Here is a 21,103-nt window from a genome sequence, read left to right as displayed (position 1 = left end):
GGGAGAACGGGATGATATACAGACTTGGGCAGAAAGTGAGAGAGCATTTAGGCTAAGTGTATTTCTAGATAGTTTATATTTTAATTACCTGAGGTATGTGTAGGTGGGGAAGTGAAGTGAAACATAGTGGTTAAGAAATCTAGGGTGGGGGTGGGGGCTGGGATTGTGGCTCAGAGGTAGAACGCTTGCCTAACATGCTTGAGGCACTGGGTTCTATCCTCAGCACCACATAAATATAAAATAAAGATATTGTGTGCACCTATTACTAAAAATAAATATTAAAAAAAAGAATTCGGGAGATATTTTAATGGTCATCCATGTATAGGCATCAAAAAATCATGAATTATTCAACATTAAAAGAAGATAGCATTGTCAGTCTATCTTGATTTTCCTTCTAATTTATTCCAATTTTTACTTTTAATGTTACTTTTAAATTTTTACTTCAGAAACCCACTCTATGTGTGTGTGTGTGTGTGTATACATACATATATATGTATGTATAGTATGTATGGATATATATTTTTTTTTTCTGCCATAGCTGCCTTATCCTCCAAGTGATATGAAGTGGCTTATTTAAGTGCCTTAAAATAGACATACAGCATTGGATTAAATTAGATTATGGAACATTAGGTAGTAAGAACTACTAGAACTTTCCTACTTCTCAAATGAAAATTTTATAAGGGCATTAAAAAGTGGCTTTCTGGCAGTGAGTACTCTTTTGAACAGTGAACACAACAATGGTTTCATTGTACTATTTTTATTCAAGGGTCTGCAAACTAAGGGTTATGCTAAGTAGGGAAATTAGTTTGGAGAGGTCGAAGTCATGTGGCCCAAGTATTCAGCCTGCTGATGGTCTGGCTTGATCCAGGGCATGCATGATATTCAAAGAGCTCTTTACAGTAAAATTTCTCTCAACCTTTTTAATAGAATTCTGTATTGAATAGGATAAGGTAATATCTCCTAGTAATGGCTTAAGGGTATGTCTATTCTTTGGTACTATCACTGTCAAATCTGTCTTATAAAGAATAATAATAAAATATGAGGAATTAATCTGAATGCTCTGTTTTAGGTTATCTTAAAATTATTAAGTCATCTGTGAATTCAATAGTATCTTTCCTCTATGCACATTTAATTTTAAACAAAGAAAACAGTGCTTGACTGTAGATCTGTGATTATTATTTTCAAATGGACTGAGGGAAACTATTTTCTCCTTTAATACAAGATTTTGTAAGATCCTGAGCCAGGAAAGCTTTTTTTTGTGTGCTAGGAATTGAGGAGATATGGCACCATATGGGGGCTCTGCCTTTCATTCAGTGAACTGGTAAGAAATTACAGGTGCCAGCCCTGGATCTTGACTGAAGAAAGACCATATGGCTTTTACACTTTCCTTGATATTGGTCCTGAAAGTGGTAAAGTTTCCAAGTTCCAAGGGAGCATTTTGAAGCCAACACCATCTCGTGTGTTTAATGCTAAGCCCTTCTCTACTTATATTCAGGTTTTGAAGCCATATTTTGAATAATGAAGAAAAACTAAGGTGAATTCTGTCCTTAACTAGCTCACTGAGTTTGTTTATAAAACCTTAGTTAGGTAAAATAAGTTTGGAAGTGATTTTTTTTAACACTGCTTCTTATAGAAACCACAGTGTTATTATGAAACAAAAACCACAGCTAACATATAAATATGCAGGGATGATATTTGGTGAACCAGCTGTAGATCTCTTCAAATTATTTACCACTAATGTCCACTCTGATTGGTCAGGGTATTTATACTGATTACTGGTTAGTTGCTGCTTTCTAAAGTTTGTTAAATGATTTTAGTAATGACTTTTTCATATATGTGCAACTGAAGGGTATACAAGTACAGGGATGTTGGCTTAGAGTTCCTGTCTATAGCCTCCTATTGCAACAAAAAAACATTTACATTGTATGATTCTTTGTCTAAATGTCTAAATCCTACCGTAATTCCTGATCCAGCTTAAATGTATCACTTCCACAAAAACTTCATTAAGTTTTTCCACACAATGTTTATGTCTTCTTCCTCCTAATACATAATAAATTGTTATCTATGCATATTGTGTGCCAGCAGTCATTGTCCAAAATATAATAGTGATCATTGTCTCTGCACTCCACTAAGAAAATTTATATTTCTTAATGTGGCTAGAATATACATTAGTTCACTTTTTTATATTATTATTACAAGCGTCCAGTATAGCTTTGTTGTTCTTATCTCCTTTCTTCAAACCAAAGATGGAGCAGGGAGAGAAGGGAAAGGTTAAAGATCCTTTCCAAGACCCCAATTCTGTATAAGTGCAATTGGATTTCATCATAAATGATGTTTAGAAGTAGTTGAAATAATAGTATAACCAATGGATATTATACCCTTTATGAGTTGCCAAGTTCTTTTTGAAGATTGCCATAGGGATATAAATTTCAACTGGGATATTTTAGGAAAGAAAAAATGTACTCCCAAGTTTCAAACAACTTCCTCAGACAGGTCATTCAACATAACTTAAAAGCAAAGGTTTGGAAGTCAGACACATCTAATTTGTGATTTTTTCAGGCATTTAACAGACTACCTGGTCAGGTCACAAGACCTGGTTAGCCTCCATTTCTAAACTTATTAGGTGGGGTGAAAATGGAAATTGCTTCCTAGCCCATAGGTGACACCCTGGACTTGACAACCTGACACACTCTAGGGTGGAAAAGTGATAGCTATTATTTTCTTACTAGAAATACACATGGTGATTAAGCTTCATTTGTAACACGAAACTACACTCATCAATAGGAAGGAGAGCTGTTATTTTAGCTTTTATAAAGTTCCAAATGGTAATCCCTCGTCCCTTCTTTTAAATCTAAGCAGATCTGGAAGAACATCTTGTCAGTAGGAAAAACCCTGCCAATGAAAGCTAGGTAATCTAGACCTGTTTCCATTTCCTCCTGAGCTTTCATAGCTCGTTCCTTATTTTATTTTATTTTAATATTTTGAGAATTCATTATTAAAGTAACTTATTTGTAGTTGTCCTTAAATCTGTGGTCTTACTCTTTTGAATAATTCATAGCTAGCTCAAGTTTCTTTGCATTTAGATAACTCACAATTTACTTATATTGGCATAGAAACAAAGATAAATACCACTTATACTTTCAGATTTCATTAATTCACCTATTTATTGGGTGCCTACCTCATGGAAGGTCTCGTGCTAATTGCCAAGGTTACAGAGATGAACAAGAAAGAAGCAGTTCCAGCTTTTATCACACTTAGATCCTAATGAAAAAGGAAGATGCCAATCAAACCTAAGAATTTATACACTAAAAAATGCTATCCGAGAAATAAATCTTGATGCTCTGAAAGGATATGGATGATAAACAAAGACTACATTAGATAGAGTGACTAAGGAAGGTTTTTCTGAGCAAATGACATTCAAACTTGGACTAAAATACGAAAGGGAATTGATCTTGTGAAAAATGTGCTCAGAAGAAGGCATTCCAAGATGGGGAAGTAGTATGGTCTGAGGCAACAAAGTGAGGAAGTATTCAGAAAACTAAAGTTATTTCAGCAAGACTTTCATGTAATGAATAAAGAGAAGTCATGGTGAGAATTGTCATAAGTTTCAGGGGATACTTTTTAAGAAGTTTAAGCAGAGGAATGATGTGATCCAATTTATGTTTTAAAGAGATCCCTGTGGCTATAGTGTGTCTAATGACTTAACCAAGGTCAAGCCACTCAGGAAAAGCACAAGCAACTGCTTCATCCAGACAGGAGATAACATAACCCAGGCAAGAGTTGTTGATAGGTGAACTAGCAATTAGAAAATGAAACAGATTGGGGATGAGTTAGGTGAAATCCCAAGAATTGGTATTTCATTCTCCTTAAATGGTTTTAGTCAATTTTACACTGCCATCTGCATAAGGTTACAATTTCCTAGCATCTGAGCAAAGTGTTGCTGTAAGATTTTTAACATAAGGAATTCTGTTATCAAGTTAGAAATATGGGATAATTTATTGTAGATGACCATTCCTCTTGTTAAAATATTTCTTCATTTCATTTATTCATTCACTCATTAATTCAACAAATTTTTGAGTGACTCATAGGTAAAAATATGTATTGCTTATTCTAGTTGTATTTTCCATGAAAACTACAAAATTGATTAAAAAAATAACACCATGATTTTAGTCTTGAGATAAAATCCTAATGGTTTTAGGATTTAATAAAGTCGTGTCATTTATTTTCCTAAATTCATTTTTCTAATGGGTAATGATATCAGGATATTTTTCTTCAGAATTTGAACTGGAGTTTGGAAAATTCTAAGTGGCAAGCTCAACCCACACTGTTAATTCTTATATTTTTCAATAGAAAAAAGAAAAAGCTTCTGTCATGATACAGAACAATGCTTATGCGGTGGCTGTTGCCAATTATGCCCCGAATCTTTCAAAAGATCCAGTACTCTCCACCATCTCCAAGAGCGCAACCACGCCAGAACCCAACAAGAAGCCGGAAAACAAGCCAGCGGAAGCCAAGAAAACCTTCAATAGTGTTAGCAAAATTGATAGAATGTCCAGAATAGTTTTCCCAGTTTTGTTTGGTACATTTAATTTAGTTTACTGGGCCACGTATTTAAACAGAGAGCCTGTGTTAGGGGTCAGTCCTTGAATCTAGATACAAGTTATCTTTGGGATGTATAGCAACATTAAACTTGGGTGTTTGGCTCTGTACAGTCTAATAACTGCTAATTTGTGAACCAATATGTACAGTATGTATATAATGATGTAGCTTACCAGTAGACCTTTAATGGAGACATGCATTTGCTAATTCATGGAACTATGGGCAGAAAGCACCCCATGCCAAAAGAGCCATTGTCTTTTTTAAAGATTTCCCCTAGGATTTGGTTTCAAGTGAATTTCAGATGACCTGATTTTTTTTTTACTATCCTAATAATGATGAAAGTGGAGATCCTGTATCACCCTTTATGGAACCTTTTGATTTAGGTATTAAATAGGATTATTTTCTACTGTTGCCTATCTATGATAGAAGATAACATTGTCATTCAAAGATGAATACTTCAAAATAGCAGAACCTTATATCTGTAGCATCAGTTCCCTTCATGAATGCACAGAATCCCTGCTAATGCAATTGGAAGCTTGACTCAGACACGCAGAAGAAGAAAAACTAGAAATCTGAAATCAGCTTTTACTTATTCTGTATAGTATCTATAGCCATGTACATATTACAGCATGACAAGCTCAAACAATTATGAGTCACCCTGACAGGATGTTAATTATGCCTACAATTTCATAACTATTGGGATGTCATGGTCATTATGTTTTTAGCTTCAGAGTTTATTTGAAAGTAATAATTGGGATTCCACAACTATTTCAAAATTTTAATCATTGGGGACTACCTTAAATTAAAAGAAAAGAAAACAAAACAAATGTGTCATACTCTTTCCAGGTATGTGTTGAACTAAAATGAATCAGCTAAATATTTTATTTTATTTTATCTTATTTATTTATTTTGGTGCTGGAGACTGGAAAGTGAATCCAGTTTGGCTGCTGTGGAGCAACATTCATACTGGATTAGAAAATTGTGCCAAAAACTCCAACTGATGAGAATTCATAGGTGTTCCAGACTATAGCACTTATGTGATTCTCTTCTTTCCTGTTTACTGCAAATTCTGCCTTAAGGCTTCTTTTCATCAGGACTCAGAAGCCACTAATTATAAAGGAAAGGGCAGTTAGTTGGCACATTTTTCTGTCTTGAAAGTATCTCTTTCAGATAAGGATTAATGTAAATCTGCTTTTGTAAATTGCAACTTTAAATTTCACTGACTCAAATTTACAACAGCTTTGTATACCAGAAGAGGTTTTGGTAAGTGTTGAACATTTTTAAACCATAACTTTAAAACATCATCAACAGATTGTGGGTTCACGTGCACAAATATATGTGTGCACACGTGCGTGCATGCACACACACACACACACATGCATAACTAAATTCAAAACAAAATTACAATTTTATATTATTGCTAATTATTAGTGGGTAAATTTATTTTTCTTTTACTATTTGAAAATACCATTATGTCCCTGAAATATGCTAATAAAAGTTAACAATTGTGTATCATGCTTAGATTCAAAATTTCTGGCAAATCTAAAATACTTTCAATTGACTTGTACATTAGCAGTTATTAGCTGACTTTTAATAATAGATGCACCTTCACAATGATGTTTTTGTAGAAATACAAATAGTCAAATAGTGACATTTCTTGCAATTTTGTACAGTATTTGAGTATAGTGCAAAATAGATATGTTTACAAATCAATAAAAGAATATCTTATGAAAATAAGCAAAATCTCAACAAAAATTGCTTTTTCTTTGCCTCATTTATTTTTTTATTTATTTTCATTTTCTTTGTTTTAGTGTGACTCTACTATGTGCTTTGCATGATTGTATTAATACCAAGGTCACAAATGCATCTTTATTAACAGAATTTGCCATGAAGAGAGACTTGACATTAAAAATTCCCTCACAAAAAAAGTAATCCATAATCCTTAATAAATAAAATACAATTGTTACTTGAGCCAATAAATGTATTTCTTTAAAACCCTTCTAGTGACACGTTCTTTGTCATTTCAGTAGTTTGAAAATGTGCATTGAAATTGCAGATATTCTATTTTCATACACATTTAAACATATAGGTCTTCTGTGTAGTTTAGGTTTGTGTGCAATAATATGAGAAAGTTCATAATGCTCAAAGGCAAATAATAAAAATGCTTTGTGTGTTATGCACTTTAAAATATTTTAGACATTTGCACTTCTCCCTAATGTCTGAATATAAATTATGAATTATATCATTATAAAATATGTACATATGTAAAAATAGTTGTAAATAACAGTTTCTGTAGGAGAACTGAAAAGATTCATCTATAACTTGACAAAAGGCTGTGTCTACATTGATGGCAACAGTTTTAGAGTGTTTATGGTAGATTGATAGAAAACTTACCTTTATTGTTATTCTTTGAAATAATCTAACAGAATTTTTAACTTCAATCACTAAAATACTATTTGAGCCTAATGATGGTTCTGATGGCTCCAATTTCCCTATAATGTTATTCATGATTTTCTGATTTCTATAACTTTGGTATATTTTTACACCGTACTTATTCTTTTAATGTTCGGATAAATGAAAAGGTTTGGCTCTTGCTGGAGAGAGGAAGGATGTTCCATGGTAAAGCATTTTGAAAAACTGAACCAAGGTTTTTAATAATTATTCACTTTTCCATAAACCAACTTAAAAACACACAAATGATATGAATTTGTCACCATAAAGCCAATTTTTCAGAAAACACACTTTTATATATTAATATTTGTCTATTTGGCCTTCAAAATAACACATAAATTATTGTATGCAGTTCTACAACAACGAAGAGTTACACTATGTACAAAATATAGATAAATATATGTATATATAGAGAGAGACAGTCTCACTATTGTATAGTAGATATTTAATAGAGTTATGTATTTGACTTCCTATTCTATACAATGGCCTGAGATTGGTTTTAATATTACACATATCACCCTCACATAATTTAGTTGAGAATTAAATCTCACTCTTATAAATACTTAATATCAAAGGCTAAATGAATCACGTAAATTAATTTAGTACAGAGAGTTGTTTAATGACCTATGACATCACTACTATGCTAAGATGTTGGCTGTTTTGCCTTCTTTGCTATACATGTTTCTGTTTGGTTATAAAAATGGAACTAATCTAACCATTTAGTATTTTTTAAACTCCAGTGAGTCTTTTCAAGTGCCAATGTTAACATTTAGAAATTCTTTTTCAGGGATCTCTCTTTGAATTTATCTCAGGATTGGATAAGTGATCCCCTTGAGACACGTTGCTAATTTTTTCCCTTAAAAATTTATATCTTATTTTTTAAAACAACACAGAACCTATTATTTTACTCATATGTTTCTTTGGTAAATATATTTGGTAAGAGAGGCAAATTGTTCTCTATATATCACATGTATCTATGTAACTCTGCTTGTTACTGATTAAGGGAACTGAACTGGGCCATGACATTAGGATGGTTTTGTGAAGGGCACCTGAGCTCTGTGGGCACTTTACTTTGGAATGACCTGTCATTATTCAATTTAGAGGAGAAATGAAATGGCTCAAATCACTTTCTATACTGTCATGGTCCTTCTGTACCTGTTAGGAATTTCTTTCACGTGTTCCCTACTTAATACCCTCAGGTGCGGTCTGTGAAATATAGGAAATATTTGTTACTTAATTTGAAATCTGGGGCCATATTGATACTAAATAAATTGTTCTAACTATTAGTCTTCTGGCACTCTTACATCCATCTTCAAATTTTTGAGGCAACTGCTAGATTTTTTTTCCATATGAAAAGATTAAGAATTTCGAGGGAATCATGAGCTCACCTATTGCCTTATAGTGCCATTTATTTTCCTTTTAATTGAGGTTTCATGGATCTTCATGAGCTCTTCAGGCTACACAGAGCATAAAAGCAAAAGTGAGAAGTGGTGCAGTTATTTTTAACATCTGTATAATTGGGAACCAAGGACACTGTACCAAAACCACTTAGTGTGAACATGATGCATATGATATTTTTCTGTATTGTTAATGATATAAAATGACTATATTTAATAGAATTATTCATAAAATGATCCTTTGTTATCAAAATTTTTATTAAAGATATTCATATTTCCCATTAGTTTTAACAGCTCATTCTTTTATGAAATTCAAAGAGAAAAATAGGGAAAGAAATATCAAAGAGAAGAACCCACAGGAATAATGGAGCTAATTAAACCAAGTACAGCATCCTTCCTTTTTAAATCCTAAGAAAGTGGATAAATTAGGAACATATTTGTATATACAGAAATATTTTAACAGTTATGATCTTATCACCATAATCATTATTACTAAAATACTAAGATATAGTTAATGTGAAGGGCCTTTGGGGAGGGTAATGATAAATTATTCAAAATCTATTTCGTACAAGATTTTTAAAAAATTCTTAACTAGGAGCTTATTAGCATATCCATTTCCTTTAGTTAAAATATTTTATTTCTGCTTATTTATATAAAGAACAGGTCATATAGGTAAGTTATACTCCACCATAAACCACTCTGTGTTGTACTTAACACATAATAACAGCTAATATTGCCAGTAAGGAAGAACAATTAACATGTGCACTTTTGGCATAGAGTGATATTCCCAATGAACCTTTAGTAAGGTCTTAGCTTTGTGTGTGTGTGTGTGTGTGTGTGCATGTGTGTGTGTGTGTGTGTGTAAAATTCCCAGGTGTATAAGAATGAGCATTTTGAGAAATTCTGGTAAGTTTATAATATCCAAACTATTTATTTTTTAATTAATAAATCCAATAACACATGTATCTTTTGTTAAAATAGCAATTAATTCAGTCAATGGAATTCCTTTTTCAATAGATGTCTAACCAAATTATTATCTATAATTGGTCTTGAGTCATATATATTTAGAAATGTTCTTTCTATATGGATGTAAACATGTTCCCAAAGTATTTCTAGTTGATTGTTTAACCCATTAAGTTATAAATGATCTTGCAATTCTGCTTAGGAAAGTAATATGAAAAAATCTGAATTCCAAGTTTCTCAATGAAGGTTTTTGGAAGCCTTTTAAAAAGTAAATATCTGGTAGTCTAATTCTCCCACACCTTAGACGTGTAATAAATATTGTGTGTTCTTTTTCCTATACAAAATGAAATATCTCAGTAATCATTTCCAAATGTCAAGTAATCTATTTTCATTACTGATTTGTTTTATACTTTATTTTTTAAATAAAAGGATTTGGAGTATATTCTTATCAGGAGCTCATTGCAAGTTAGTCAGTGTTCTAAGACCTTCATATGTCTGTGTGTGTGTGTGTGTGTGTGTGTGTATACAAACATAAATATATACCACACGTGCACACACACACTATATTACCTCATTCAACATTCAATATTCACAATAACCGTAATCACTGTGTGACTTGAAACTCTGGAAGACTATATTTTCTATATAATACACCAACACAGCAGTATAACATATCTTAGGGAAACTTATAAAAATGAAAAACTTCATTTTTCCTTGCTTTAATTTAAATGAATATTCATATCATTTTGGGGAAATTCCCTCAAATATGAAGGCCATTCTCTGTTTTTCAATAGGACAAAACCAAGAGAACTGTACTGTTCAGAAATCAAAACTCCATTTCTGTGATGTTCATTATTCACTAGCAGTAGTTACAAATATAAACACATTGCATTTTCCATTTATGGTCCATAGATAATTAACATCTATTTTAAAAAAAATGCTTAACAGTTGATTAAGCAAACAAAAGTTAGTACTTAACCTCTTTATTTTCAATTTTTTTCTTATTTTGCCAGATTTGTTAAGAGTTGTAAAGGTTTTGCTTCCATTTGCCATCTGTCAGTTTCATGACATTTAAACACGCTGGACTTAAAGAATTATATGTTGTTTTTATTGAACATTTTGTGGTAAATTACTGTCTATAAAAAGAAACCTAAATTAATCCCAAATAAATGCCATTTTTCCCCACTGAAAGTGTTGAATTAGCTTAGTTGGAATGAAAATTCAGTCTTTATTCTCCTTTTTAGAAGATTTATTTTGCCGTAACATGCTGCCAAAATGCCATCCTACATTATTGGATAAATATAAATATTTCCCACAAAGTATATTTGTAGAAACAAACAATACTATAAAAGCAAAACACAGAATTGGTTTAGAAATAATGACATATAAATTTGTTCCAAATATGCCTATTGTTTAAGAATATTCAATAAAGTAGTTGGAGCTCTATGCTTTAAATCCAGAATCATGTGTAAAGCTGTATGATGTATGATTAGATAGGCATAAATGAAACTGAACTGTTGAGCCACATAATCATGAATTAAACTTCAACATCCCTAGAAAAGTCCATGATTCCTTATGGTCTTTGCCATACTTGATTTTAAGTTGTTGATGTCCTATTTGTTTTCAAGATTTTTCTGAGCAGATATGAATTGAGATGTTTGGTGTGCTCCAAACTAAGGAATTTGACATTTCATGAACTGTCTCTATTAGAGGTGATGTGCATGGAAACTTGAAAAAGCTTCATACTTGTTACTACATTAGCAAAGTAAAATAAATAAATACAAGAAATGAAATGCTTACCCCTGGCTACTATTTAAATTTTTAAATTATTTACATAGAGAATTCACAATGAAGCTCTAACACTAAACTTTGAATATTTATATTACATGCAATTTGAAATTTTCTGGGTGACACTAATATAGTATATTTCCTGGGTTGAGAAATAATTTGGGATCTAATAATATTTGTAATTTGTGACCTTGTAATTGGGAAAAGCCACTAGTTTTACATATGTGGAAAATTTGACCTTTAATGAATGTGTCGTTATGTTTGCTGTTTAAAAATTCCTAATTAATCACTTGCAAGTTAATGCTAAACATTATCTTTTTTGTACTTATTAAAATTTATTTAAATACATTTGATCTGAAAATTGTGTTTTTTTAATACTCTAATGATTACATGGTTTCTTATCAGAATGGAATTTATTGTAATTGTGGCTTTTTTATATTGAGATATAACATGATATTTTATCATAGTGGTTTTAAATGTTGTTAGTTTCTTGAAACTCTTTTTAAAATATATAAAAAAAGATACAGTTAGACAAAGTATAAATCTGTCCTGAAAATTTGGGGGGAAATCATGAATTGCTAAGTGGGATCTTTCTAACATACAAAAAAGTGGTGCAATGGAAAAGTTCACCCAGAAAATTGGTTACCTTTTATTATAAAAGTGTTACTTTTATATGAAACTATAAAATAAAATAAATAAGATTTTCTTTCTTTAGATAGATGCCAGTTTATGATTCTGTTTATAAACTCAGATATCTTGCAGTTTTCTTATTGGATATATGTTTTAACAATCAATATTATTTAAATGAGTTCCTCTTGATTATTGCTACCTTTGCTGATATCATTGAGATAAAATAGTTTTATATGTCAAAAGGTATGAAAACAAAGCAATTTTTAACAATATGGTAAGTTTCTCATATAATATTTATCAACTCTAGCGGTATTTTAAAGCAGCCCAAGAAGTGAAAAAAATGGGGTAAATGAGAATGATTTAATTTATAATAGAATTATTAATATTTTGTCTATATAAAGTTAACATAAAAGAGCAAATAAAAGAACAAAGTGCATATGCATTTCATAAATCTTATTGTAAACATTTTTATTATCTAATGGGAATGTGGACCATTTATGTTCATACTGACCCACACTGTCATGGTTTCTCCAGGAGTATGGAGGTGGATGCAGCTCTGATACATTGACTATGATTGGTATGTCGACCCTATGAAACAAAATTAAAACTCTGTTTTCTATCCTAAAGAATCCATGACTAGAAAGACTGAAGTGTAATGTCAAATAGAAATTATCTGGCAGGAAATGTTCTAGAAAATTTACAATAAACAGACACAAATTACAAGAACAAGGCCAAAACAAGAGGATTAAAAATGAAGCAGAACTGGGATGGAGTTGGAACAAATGTTATAATTGAAAAATAGAGTCTCTGTTAAGCACCAAGGATGAAATTAGAATATCTATTTTTTTCTTCATTACTCAGTATCTTCATAAATACATGTTTGGTCACACTATTATCAAGCAAAATAAAGCAAAGTTTACAATTTGGATACCTTTTATTCCATATGGAAAATCAGATAGAGAAATGGTGATCATATGTAATGTTTAATACAAGCAGCTAATTAGCTTATTTTAAGGCAATATGGTACTATTTTCTGAAAGCAAGATCTGATAATTTCACATTTTTGCTTAGAATAATGAAGTTCTGTTTAAACAGAAAGTCACTATTAATAACTTGTTATTAGGCACACATTATTATAATTTTTATTAAATCGAACATCAGTTCCTACTACTTTAAAATTATAAAACAACAGCTAGTATTTAATAATAGAACTGAAACACTAGATTATTTATCGCATGCTTTGTATTATTTGAGCACACCACAGACAAAATTTCAGAAAACTTTGTGAACTAATCTTGAACAGAGTCAGGCTTGACATCATTTCCTGTCTGTCTGCCTTCACAGCTATCCCATAACTAGGTGTGGCATAGGAGAAAAGCTAGCATCCCTAGATTTTCACTGTTTATACAGTGAAGCTTAGTCCTGTTTCCACAGCCTTTCCATTGACCTGGACTATGTATCAAGCTCAAAGTCCATTATGTTGAAAATTTGTGCCTAACTGCATGTTCCTATGCCAATTACTAGACTATGAATTGCTCACACATATTCAATATTCATTTTCTCCAGAAGTCTATGATGTTATTTGATGTGGGTTTTATGCTTTTTCACGCCCTTTGATTGAAATTCACTGGGATTCTTTGAATCTGCTGGTGTTCCTAGTTCTAGAAAGTTCTCAGTCATTATTCCTTTAAATATTTCTTTTTCTCTATACTTTCTCTTCCACTCCATTATATATATATTAGATTTTTGCACACTATCCACCATGTCACTTAATCTCTTGTTTTTTTTAATGTTCTCATGTCTTTGGTATGCATTTTGGATAATTTATTTTGAGCAAAAGCTAAATAAACTACCTAAAAAATATTTTTAGCATATTAAATGTCAAATCCATGATCTGTCCATTAAATTGTGCAACAATTCCATGTAATTCTCTACTTTTGAAGTGAATTAATCAAAATATGAAAATTCACATATTTAATAAGACTTTATGAAAATCCTCCATTAGGCCACAGAAAACTCCAGGTCTAAAATTTTAACAACTAACTTTAGCCAGATCAGAGAAAATGAATACCTTTCATATTCCTGTATATTTTCTTTTAAATTTATGAGACATGTCAGTTGCTTTAAAATAAAATCAAAACTGATCCATTTAAACTAGAGTGTTTTAAATAATTACCTTATTCAGGCACTGAATTTTTAAATAGCTCTTTCTTTCATAAATGGGCACAATATAGAGATCCTGTTGATAAGAGCATTAATTAAATGCTGCATGAGAACAAATATACTCTGAACTGTCACTTGGATTTCTCAGAGAAGTCATTAAAGTGCATATACTCATGGAAAAATTAAACAGAAATAAAGAGAGCACAGAAATAAGGAGTAGACATTTTGAACACAATTCTCCACAATTGTTAAACATTTCTTCCTATTCTGTGAGCAAAGGAACTGATGACCTTTGTCCATAACATCTTTTCAAATATGTTTATGTAGTAGATAGCCTAGAAAGACAGAGATAGTGCCAAAGTCCAGTTATTTACAGCCCAGTATGATAGTGATAATATTTTACTCTGGGACCAACATCAGGAAAGTTTAATAGCCATTAAAAATGGTTCTTATCCCCAAGCTTGAGGCTTCTTTCCTGTACTATAATACATTTTGTGTATATGTCTGCTGATTTTTTGTTGTTGTTGTTGTCCCATAGGAATGTAGCCTTAGGATATAGATTCAAACGCAATGAATTCTGGCTAATGTTAGCACAGTGAATAATACGCTCTCTTTTGTCTCTGACCAAGTAATCTCTTATCTTTTGCAAATATCTGGAAAACTGTGAAGGCCTAACCTCTTAGCTGACATGTAAAGTAAAAGTTTATACTTGACATTTGTTGAATCATAACAACTGAACAACCATAATGGTAACAATAATAACTATAGTATTTACAAATAACAAAGAGAGCATTCCATATCGGATATCTTTCTAGGTTTTTTCAAAATTAATTCACCTTAGTTTTACAATAAAGCTATAAATTAGTCCTATTATGCAGATTTGGAAATTGAGGCAGATAGGTTAAATAATTTTAAAAAATCACACAGTTAGTAGATGGCAAAACTGTATTTAAATATAGGCCACAAATCTCTGGTTTATGATTTCTACCAATGTCACATAATTGGTAATTAAAGGAACTCTTCTAATATTGAATGTCAGAAGGTACCATGTTTTAAACTCAAGCTAGTACAAACATTGCCAAGGAAATCAGATCACTTACCTCCAAATCCTCATTTTCTTATGAAACCATTAATTTCTAACAATCATTACCAATTATTTTATCAGTCAATAATCATATGCAGAACAAAAGAAAACCACTCAATTTTAAGTAGAAAGGAATTTCTCATAGGATATAAATTTCATATAGAATCATCAAAAATATAAGGAAGGAAGGTTTAGATTAGAGAAGTCAAAGATGTGCTGCAGAATGGTTATCAAGAAAACTGGTACCTCTTCTATAAGAAGACCACAGTGTGAGACAGATACCATAGCCACAATAGATCATCATTCCAAGGCAAATCTATACTTTAGAGCCATGAATATAATGGTATGTTTAAGTCATAGTCCAAATGAACAAAATGTATGTTGTTATGTTGCCTTTAAAGTTCTATAGAGCTGTAAAAATAGTATTTTTACTATAACTCCTGAAATTAGACCTGAAATCTCCTGGACTGTGCTTCATAGCATGAACAACAGAGCAGAAGATACTTTTCTTCTCTTGGTTTTCATTATTTCAATTCTTGGATGAATTTAAACAATTTGTCTGAATCCAAATCTAATCCATAGCTCTAGATGCACAGGACTGAAAAATCAAGATATTAATGTGCTGACTTCAACAGAACAGGAAAACATATTCAAAACATGGTGGGATAGATAGGCAACAATTCCACCAAATTATATATAATGCATTGATTTCTAATCCAACAGATATAAAGCCTGATCCAACTGAATAAAAATATTGAAATCCTCATTATATAAAACAGGTCTTGGCAGGGACAATAATTTTTATCTTCCATGTTGTAGAAAAACTAATAAAATAAGGGTACTGATTGGAGGTGGGAACTATATGGTGAGAAAATGTAGTGTATGATAAGGCCAGAGTAATAGTTTTGTGTCACTGTGATAAAATACCTGAGAAGATTTACTTAAATAAAGGGAAAGTTTATTTAACTCACAGTTTGGAAGTATAAATGGGCAGCTCATTTGTTTGGGCAAGCTTATTGAAAAGTTGAAGATGGTGGTGTATGATATGAATATATATCAGAGCTACAGCTTACATCATGAGCCAGGAAGTTGAGAGAGGACCAGGTGGGTTTTCCATATACAGCCTTCAGGAGCGCATGCCAAAATACAAAGTATCTCCAGTAAGATGCTAATGATTCACTACACCTCTCAATACTGTCACCTTGGAGGACAAAAGCACACAAGCACACAGAAATACCTTTTCAAAATCTGGGATGGCTCTCAACCTTAGGGGTCTGTTGGAAAGAGAGAAAGCTTGTACCTGATTCTTTATTTTAATGTGGGGAGGACACAAAGTGAGGTTCCATGGAATGTTCTTTCCAAATAAGGCAAGGGGTCAGGTTTCAGGGGGTTGAGTCTAGCTTTGTGATGCCTTGCAGTCAGCAGATTGACTGACATCTTGGAAGGCTACACTCATCTCAGGTGCTGTGTGGGATAAAAGGCAGAGCGAGAGGAAAGTTCACAAGTGTATTGCATGGCCCAAAGAGCATGCAACACCAGGCCAGTCCTCCCATACACTCAAATGCTCATAGCTCACACACACAGCCCATGGCTGGCTTGCAACAGTGGAACCCTCAATATTCAAACTATAGTAGTCAGGAATTAATGCTATTTCAGATTGATTTTGCTCATTAGCCATTACGTAGATCTAGAATTAAAAGTAGATTGAAAAGCCCAGCCTAGAGTTTAAAAATTATAAATTCTCTATATATGCACTATATTTGGGTCTCTATAAAGATTATTGAAATTATAAAGCTGTTTATTGAATTGGATGGTGAATTATTTTAGAAATATACTGTGGGAAATTATGGTCAAAATCTACCCCAGAATTATAGCATTCTTTAAGCTAAAACACATCAGCAATTTTGTACAAGATAAATTTCTGGCACAGTTGTGTGATGATTTTGTGGGTAGTGAAGAGAGAAATTAAGGACATGGTACAATCTGTCCCTCAGAAGATACACTATGAAGTGCTCTCAGGGGAATGACAAGTAAATAATTGAATACATGTGAAGAGAGCATTTGTGAACCAAAATATTGATGAATAAAGAGGGATGATCCTTGGGAAAGAAATAGGTGACTTTTAAACTTCTAGTTCAGTTTCTTATTGAAATATAGGAGAGAATGAATGTGAAGCAATTCTGAAATTGTAATTGGAGAGGGAAATCTGTAACAATCACTTTTGCAAACACTTCTGAAAGTGACAGTGGAAAAGATTTTTAAACAAATAATTTTCAAGCCTATTGAAAAGATAATGGAGTGTGTAGTTCTCTCTTGGCACAGATAACTGCTCACTCTGTCCAGAAAATTATAGGGCAGCAACACAGAACACTTGGGCTTCATTAAGAGGAACACAGTCCTCTGTGGAGTGGGAAACATGTGGCTTCTGGAACAAAAAGCCCAAAAGGCACCCACATCATATCTATTTACCATGTTATTCAAATTTCATTTTAAATGTTTATATTGTAATCTCATCTCATTCTCTGTAGAAAAAAAAATTAAGTCCTGTTTTTACAAGGAATCCAGATGTTCAGGCAGGTTAAGAATATAGGGATGAACGGGAATGCATATATATATACAACCAGTACAAGAAGGACAGTGTTTATTGTATAACAACTGTAGAATATAAGTTAGAAAAAAATGGGATTTGTCTTACTGAGTTTCTGAGCAAGCCGATTGTGGCTGCCTCTTTGCCTACTTTCTTACGCGATTCCAATTATTATTCTTGGGTTTTAAGAGTTACACAATAAAATCACATCTGTCACATTGAATGTTGCAGCTGAAAGGCATTTTATTAAACATATGATTGAAATAATATTATATTTCAGATTCAGGACTTTTACATCATCCCAAGAGTTTAGGGATCTATTAAACATGCACCTCTATCTTTCAAAATATTGGAAATCAAAGAAATGAAGTTGACCTCTGAGAAGTCAATCCTAAACTAAAAAATAAGGTTTAAATTCATATTTAATAGATAAAATGCATTTTGGGCCTAATGGACACGAATATAAATCATATTACATATTTTAACATTTCAAAATAGAAAATTTAAATTGCAGGGACTCTTGATCAGCCACAGAAACCTAACAAAAGAAGATCCTTAGAAGCAAACTCCTGCAATGTTCATTCAAACTCTACCTAAAAACGAGGGAGACTTAGCAAACATATCACAATATCTTGGTTTTTTTGTTTTGTTTTGGTATTGTGGATTGAATCTAGGACCATTCTATCATTGAGCTACATCCATAGTCCTTTTTATTTTTAAATTTGAGACAGAGTCTTACTCAGTTGCTTAGGCCCTCACTAAATTGTTGAGGCTGGCCTACAACTTGTAATCCTCTTGCCTCAGCCTCCCATGTCTCTGGAATTACAGGTATGCTCTACTGCATCCAGCCTAATTTAAATTAATGATCAATTTTGTTCTTCAGACTTTTGTTCTTCTCCTCTGCTTTGGTGAAGAAAATTTTTTTATTCAGTTTACTGATTCAAATGCTAATTGCTTCTGAAAACATTCTAACAGACACACCCAGAAATGCTATTTTTATTTTTTTTAGTTGTTGATAGACCTTTATTTTATTTATTTACATGCAGTGCTGAGAATCGAACCCAGTGCTTCTCTCACGCCAGGCAAGTGCTCTATCACTGAGTCACAGACCCAGCCTCCAGAAATGCTATTTTAAAAGCTATCTGGTATGCATTAGGCCACTCAAGTTGACACATAAAATTAATTATCACATTCGCCAATGTCAGAAAGTATCATCCAATTCATTTAGGGATCAAATAGAACAAAAAGTTGAAGGAAGGAAGAATACACTCTATTTGAGCCATGACAGCTATAATCCAACTGGGACTAACACAGTATGTAATCTTCAGTGGGCTACAGTCAGGATGTACACAACTGGTTCCCATGGTTCTCAAATCATCAGATTCATACCGAATTGAACCACCATAAGTAGTTTTCCAGCTTGCAGACTGAAGATCATGGAAACTTTCACTCTCCATAGTTAACATGAACCTTCACTCTCCATAATTACATGAACCAATTCTTGTAATCTCTTTATTTACACACACACAACAACAACTAAATACAATGGGGCAAGCCTAGACATTAGTTTAAAATATAATCATAGTTAAACAAAAGTGATCACACTGGGGGAGTCATCAAAAGCAACTAGATTTCCATGTTTAAATTATGAGTACACTAGCCACATCACTAGATTGATTCATCATGGAACTTACTCAAATTGGCCTCCTTTAATGGCATTGGGAGTTGGTAGAAATTGTAGGAGGTAGGGTACAATTAGAAGAAGTAGGCCACTGAGGGTGTTGAAACCATAACTGAACCAGGATATGTGGTGTCCTCCAAAAGCTCATGTGTGAGATACGCAAGAATGTGCATAGCTGAAATTATTAATTATAAGAGCTATAACCTGTTAAGTAGATTATTTCACCTGAATTAATTAACTGGGTGATAATTGTAGGCAGGTAGGGATAGGCTATCTACCTGCCTATAGGCAGGATATAGTTCACTGAGGAACTCTTTGTTTCTTCTCTCTGTTCCCTCTGAAACTTTGAAACCATTAGCCTAAAATAACCTTTTGCTTTTCTAAGTTGTTCTTGTCAGATATTTTTGTCCCAGTGATACAAATCTGACTAAGTCAGGGGATGAACCCTGGAAGGATATTTCTAGTTCTTGCCCTCTTTCTCTCAATCCCCTCCTCTCCTTTCCTCCTTTTCTTCTTCTCTCCTCCTCTTCCTCTGTCCTCCTCCTCCTCCTTCCTCTCATTTTCTGGCCATCATAAGGTTAGCAACTCTGCTACACAATGCCCTTTCCAACAAGATGCTCTGTCTTACTACAGATGCAGAGCAATGAAGTCAGCTGACCAGACTGAAACCTTTAATACCTTAAACCAGAATACATCTTACCTTCTCTTAAGTCATTATTCACATATATTTTGTCACAGTGACCACAAGCGAATACAGCTGTTATTTAAAAAAAAAAAAAAAAAAACTTAATTTTGAGTCATTTCTGTTAGCTAGAATGTTTTTCAAGCAAATATATTGCTGGTACATATGCTGAAATTTCATTTCTCTGAAATATTTTACTGTTGTCATTATTCATTAAAGGTAATTTTACAGCATGTAAATTTTCCTGGTCCTGAGCTTTCCATTAAGTATTTCATAGGGGCTACTCATGGTTTTCAATTATTTTGTCTACAGGAGAAAATTAATGTTACTTTGTAATTTAACTATTTCATATTTTTATTTTACTTTGTTTGATTTTATTTTGGTGCTGGGGTTTGAATCCAGGGCCTTCTACACACTAGGCAAGTTCTATATCACTGAGCTACATCCCCAGTCTTCTTTGGATTCTTAAATTGTTTGTGTCTTAAAATATAAATAATTTCTCAGATTGTTCATGAGTTCAGACCTCCTTTTTTTTGGCTTTGCTGGAGAAGCGGTGACTATTTTCTGTCTCAAGTTACAAATGACAACATATTCCCGCAACTTTTCCCCACAATATGTCACAATTATTGTTTTATTATAAATATATGATTGTTTATCCAAAATTACCTCTAATTCTTTATTTAACATTTTATGTCATCTGTTTTATCACATATTTTTTTGTCACTTTTTCCTTTTCTTTTAAATATTCTCATTTAATCCCCGAGGGAGGCAAATGTGATTTCCTCTGAATTTATTACTTTTTCAAGGTTCTTACACATTGATTATCTCATTATCTTAGTACATAATGGTTTAATATTTTAAAATATTTTGTATTTCTTCTAATTAGTTACATGTGCCAAGAGAATGCATTTTGACACATCATACATAAATGGAGTTTAACTGCTCATTCATCTGGTTTTACAGGGTGCAAATTTATTATTTTTAAACCTTCCAATCTTATCTTAATTTTGTTATTAACATTTGTCTTTTGTCATAATTTGTTTCACTTTTTTCCTATTTCCTTTTCTGCTTTTGTCTC

General features: G+C 32.4%; 1 protein-coding gene across 2 annotated transcripts in view; it reads left to right on the top strand.

Moving 5' to 3' along the window:
* Nucleotides 1-4,647, top strand: part of Gabra2 (gamma-aminobutyric acid type A receptor subunit alpha2) — a 134,985-nt gene extending 130,338 nt beyond the window's left edge. For both annotated transcript variants that reach the window (XM_071614789.1, XM_027937463.1), the window contains one exon: nt 4,351-4,647. In XM_071614789.1, the coding sequence (XP_071470890.1) occupies nt 4,351-4,647 (297 nt within the window). The remainder of the gene's footprint in view (nt 1-4,350) is intronic.
* Nucleotides 4,648-21,103: the final 16,456 nt, after the last annotated feature.

This window comes from Marmota flaviventris, chromosome 7 (genome assembly GCF_047511675.1).
Source record: "Marmota flaviventris isolate mMarFla1 chromosome 7, mMarFla1.hap1, whole genome shotgun sequence".
Classification (NCBI taxonomy): domain Eukaryota; kingdom Metazoa; phylum Chordata; class Mammalia; order Rodentia; family Sciuridae; genus Marmota; species Marmota flaviventris.
The sequence above is the reverse complement of the archived record's forward strand: the minus strand, read 5'-3'. Positions and strand labels throughout refer to the sequence as shown.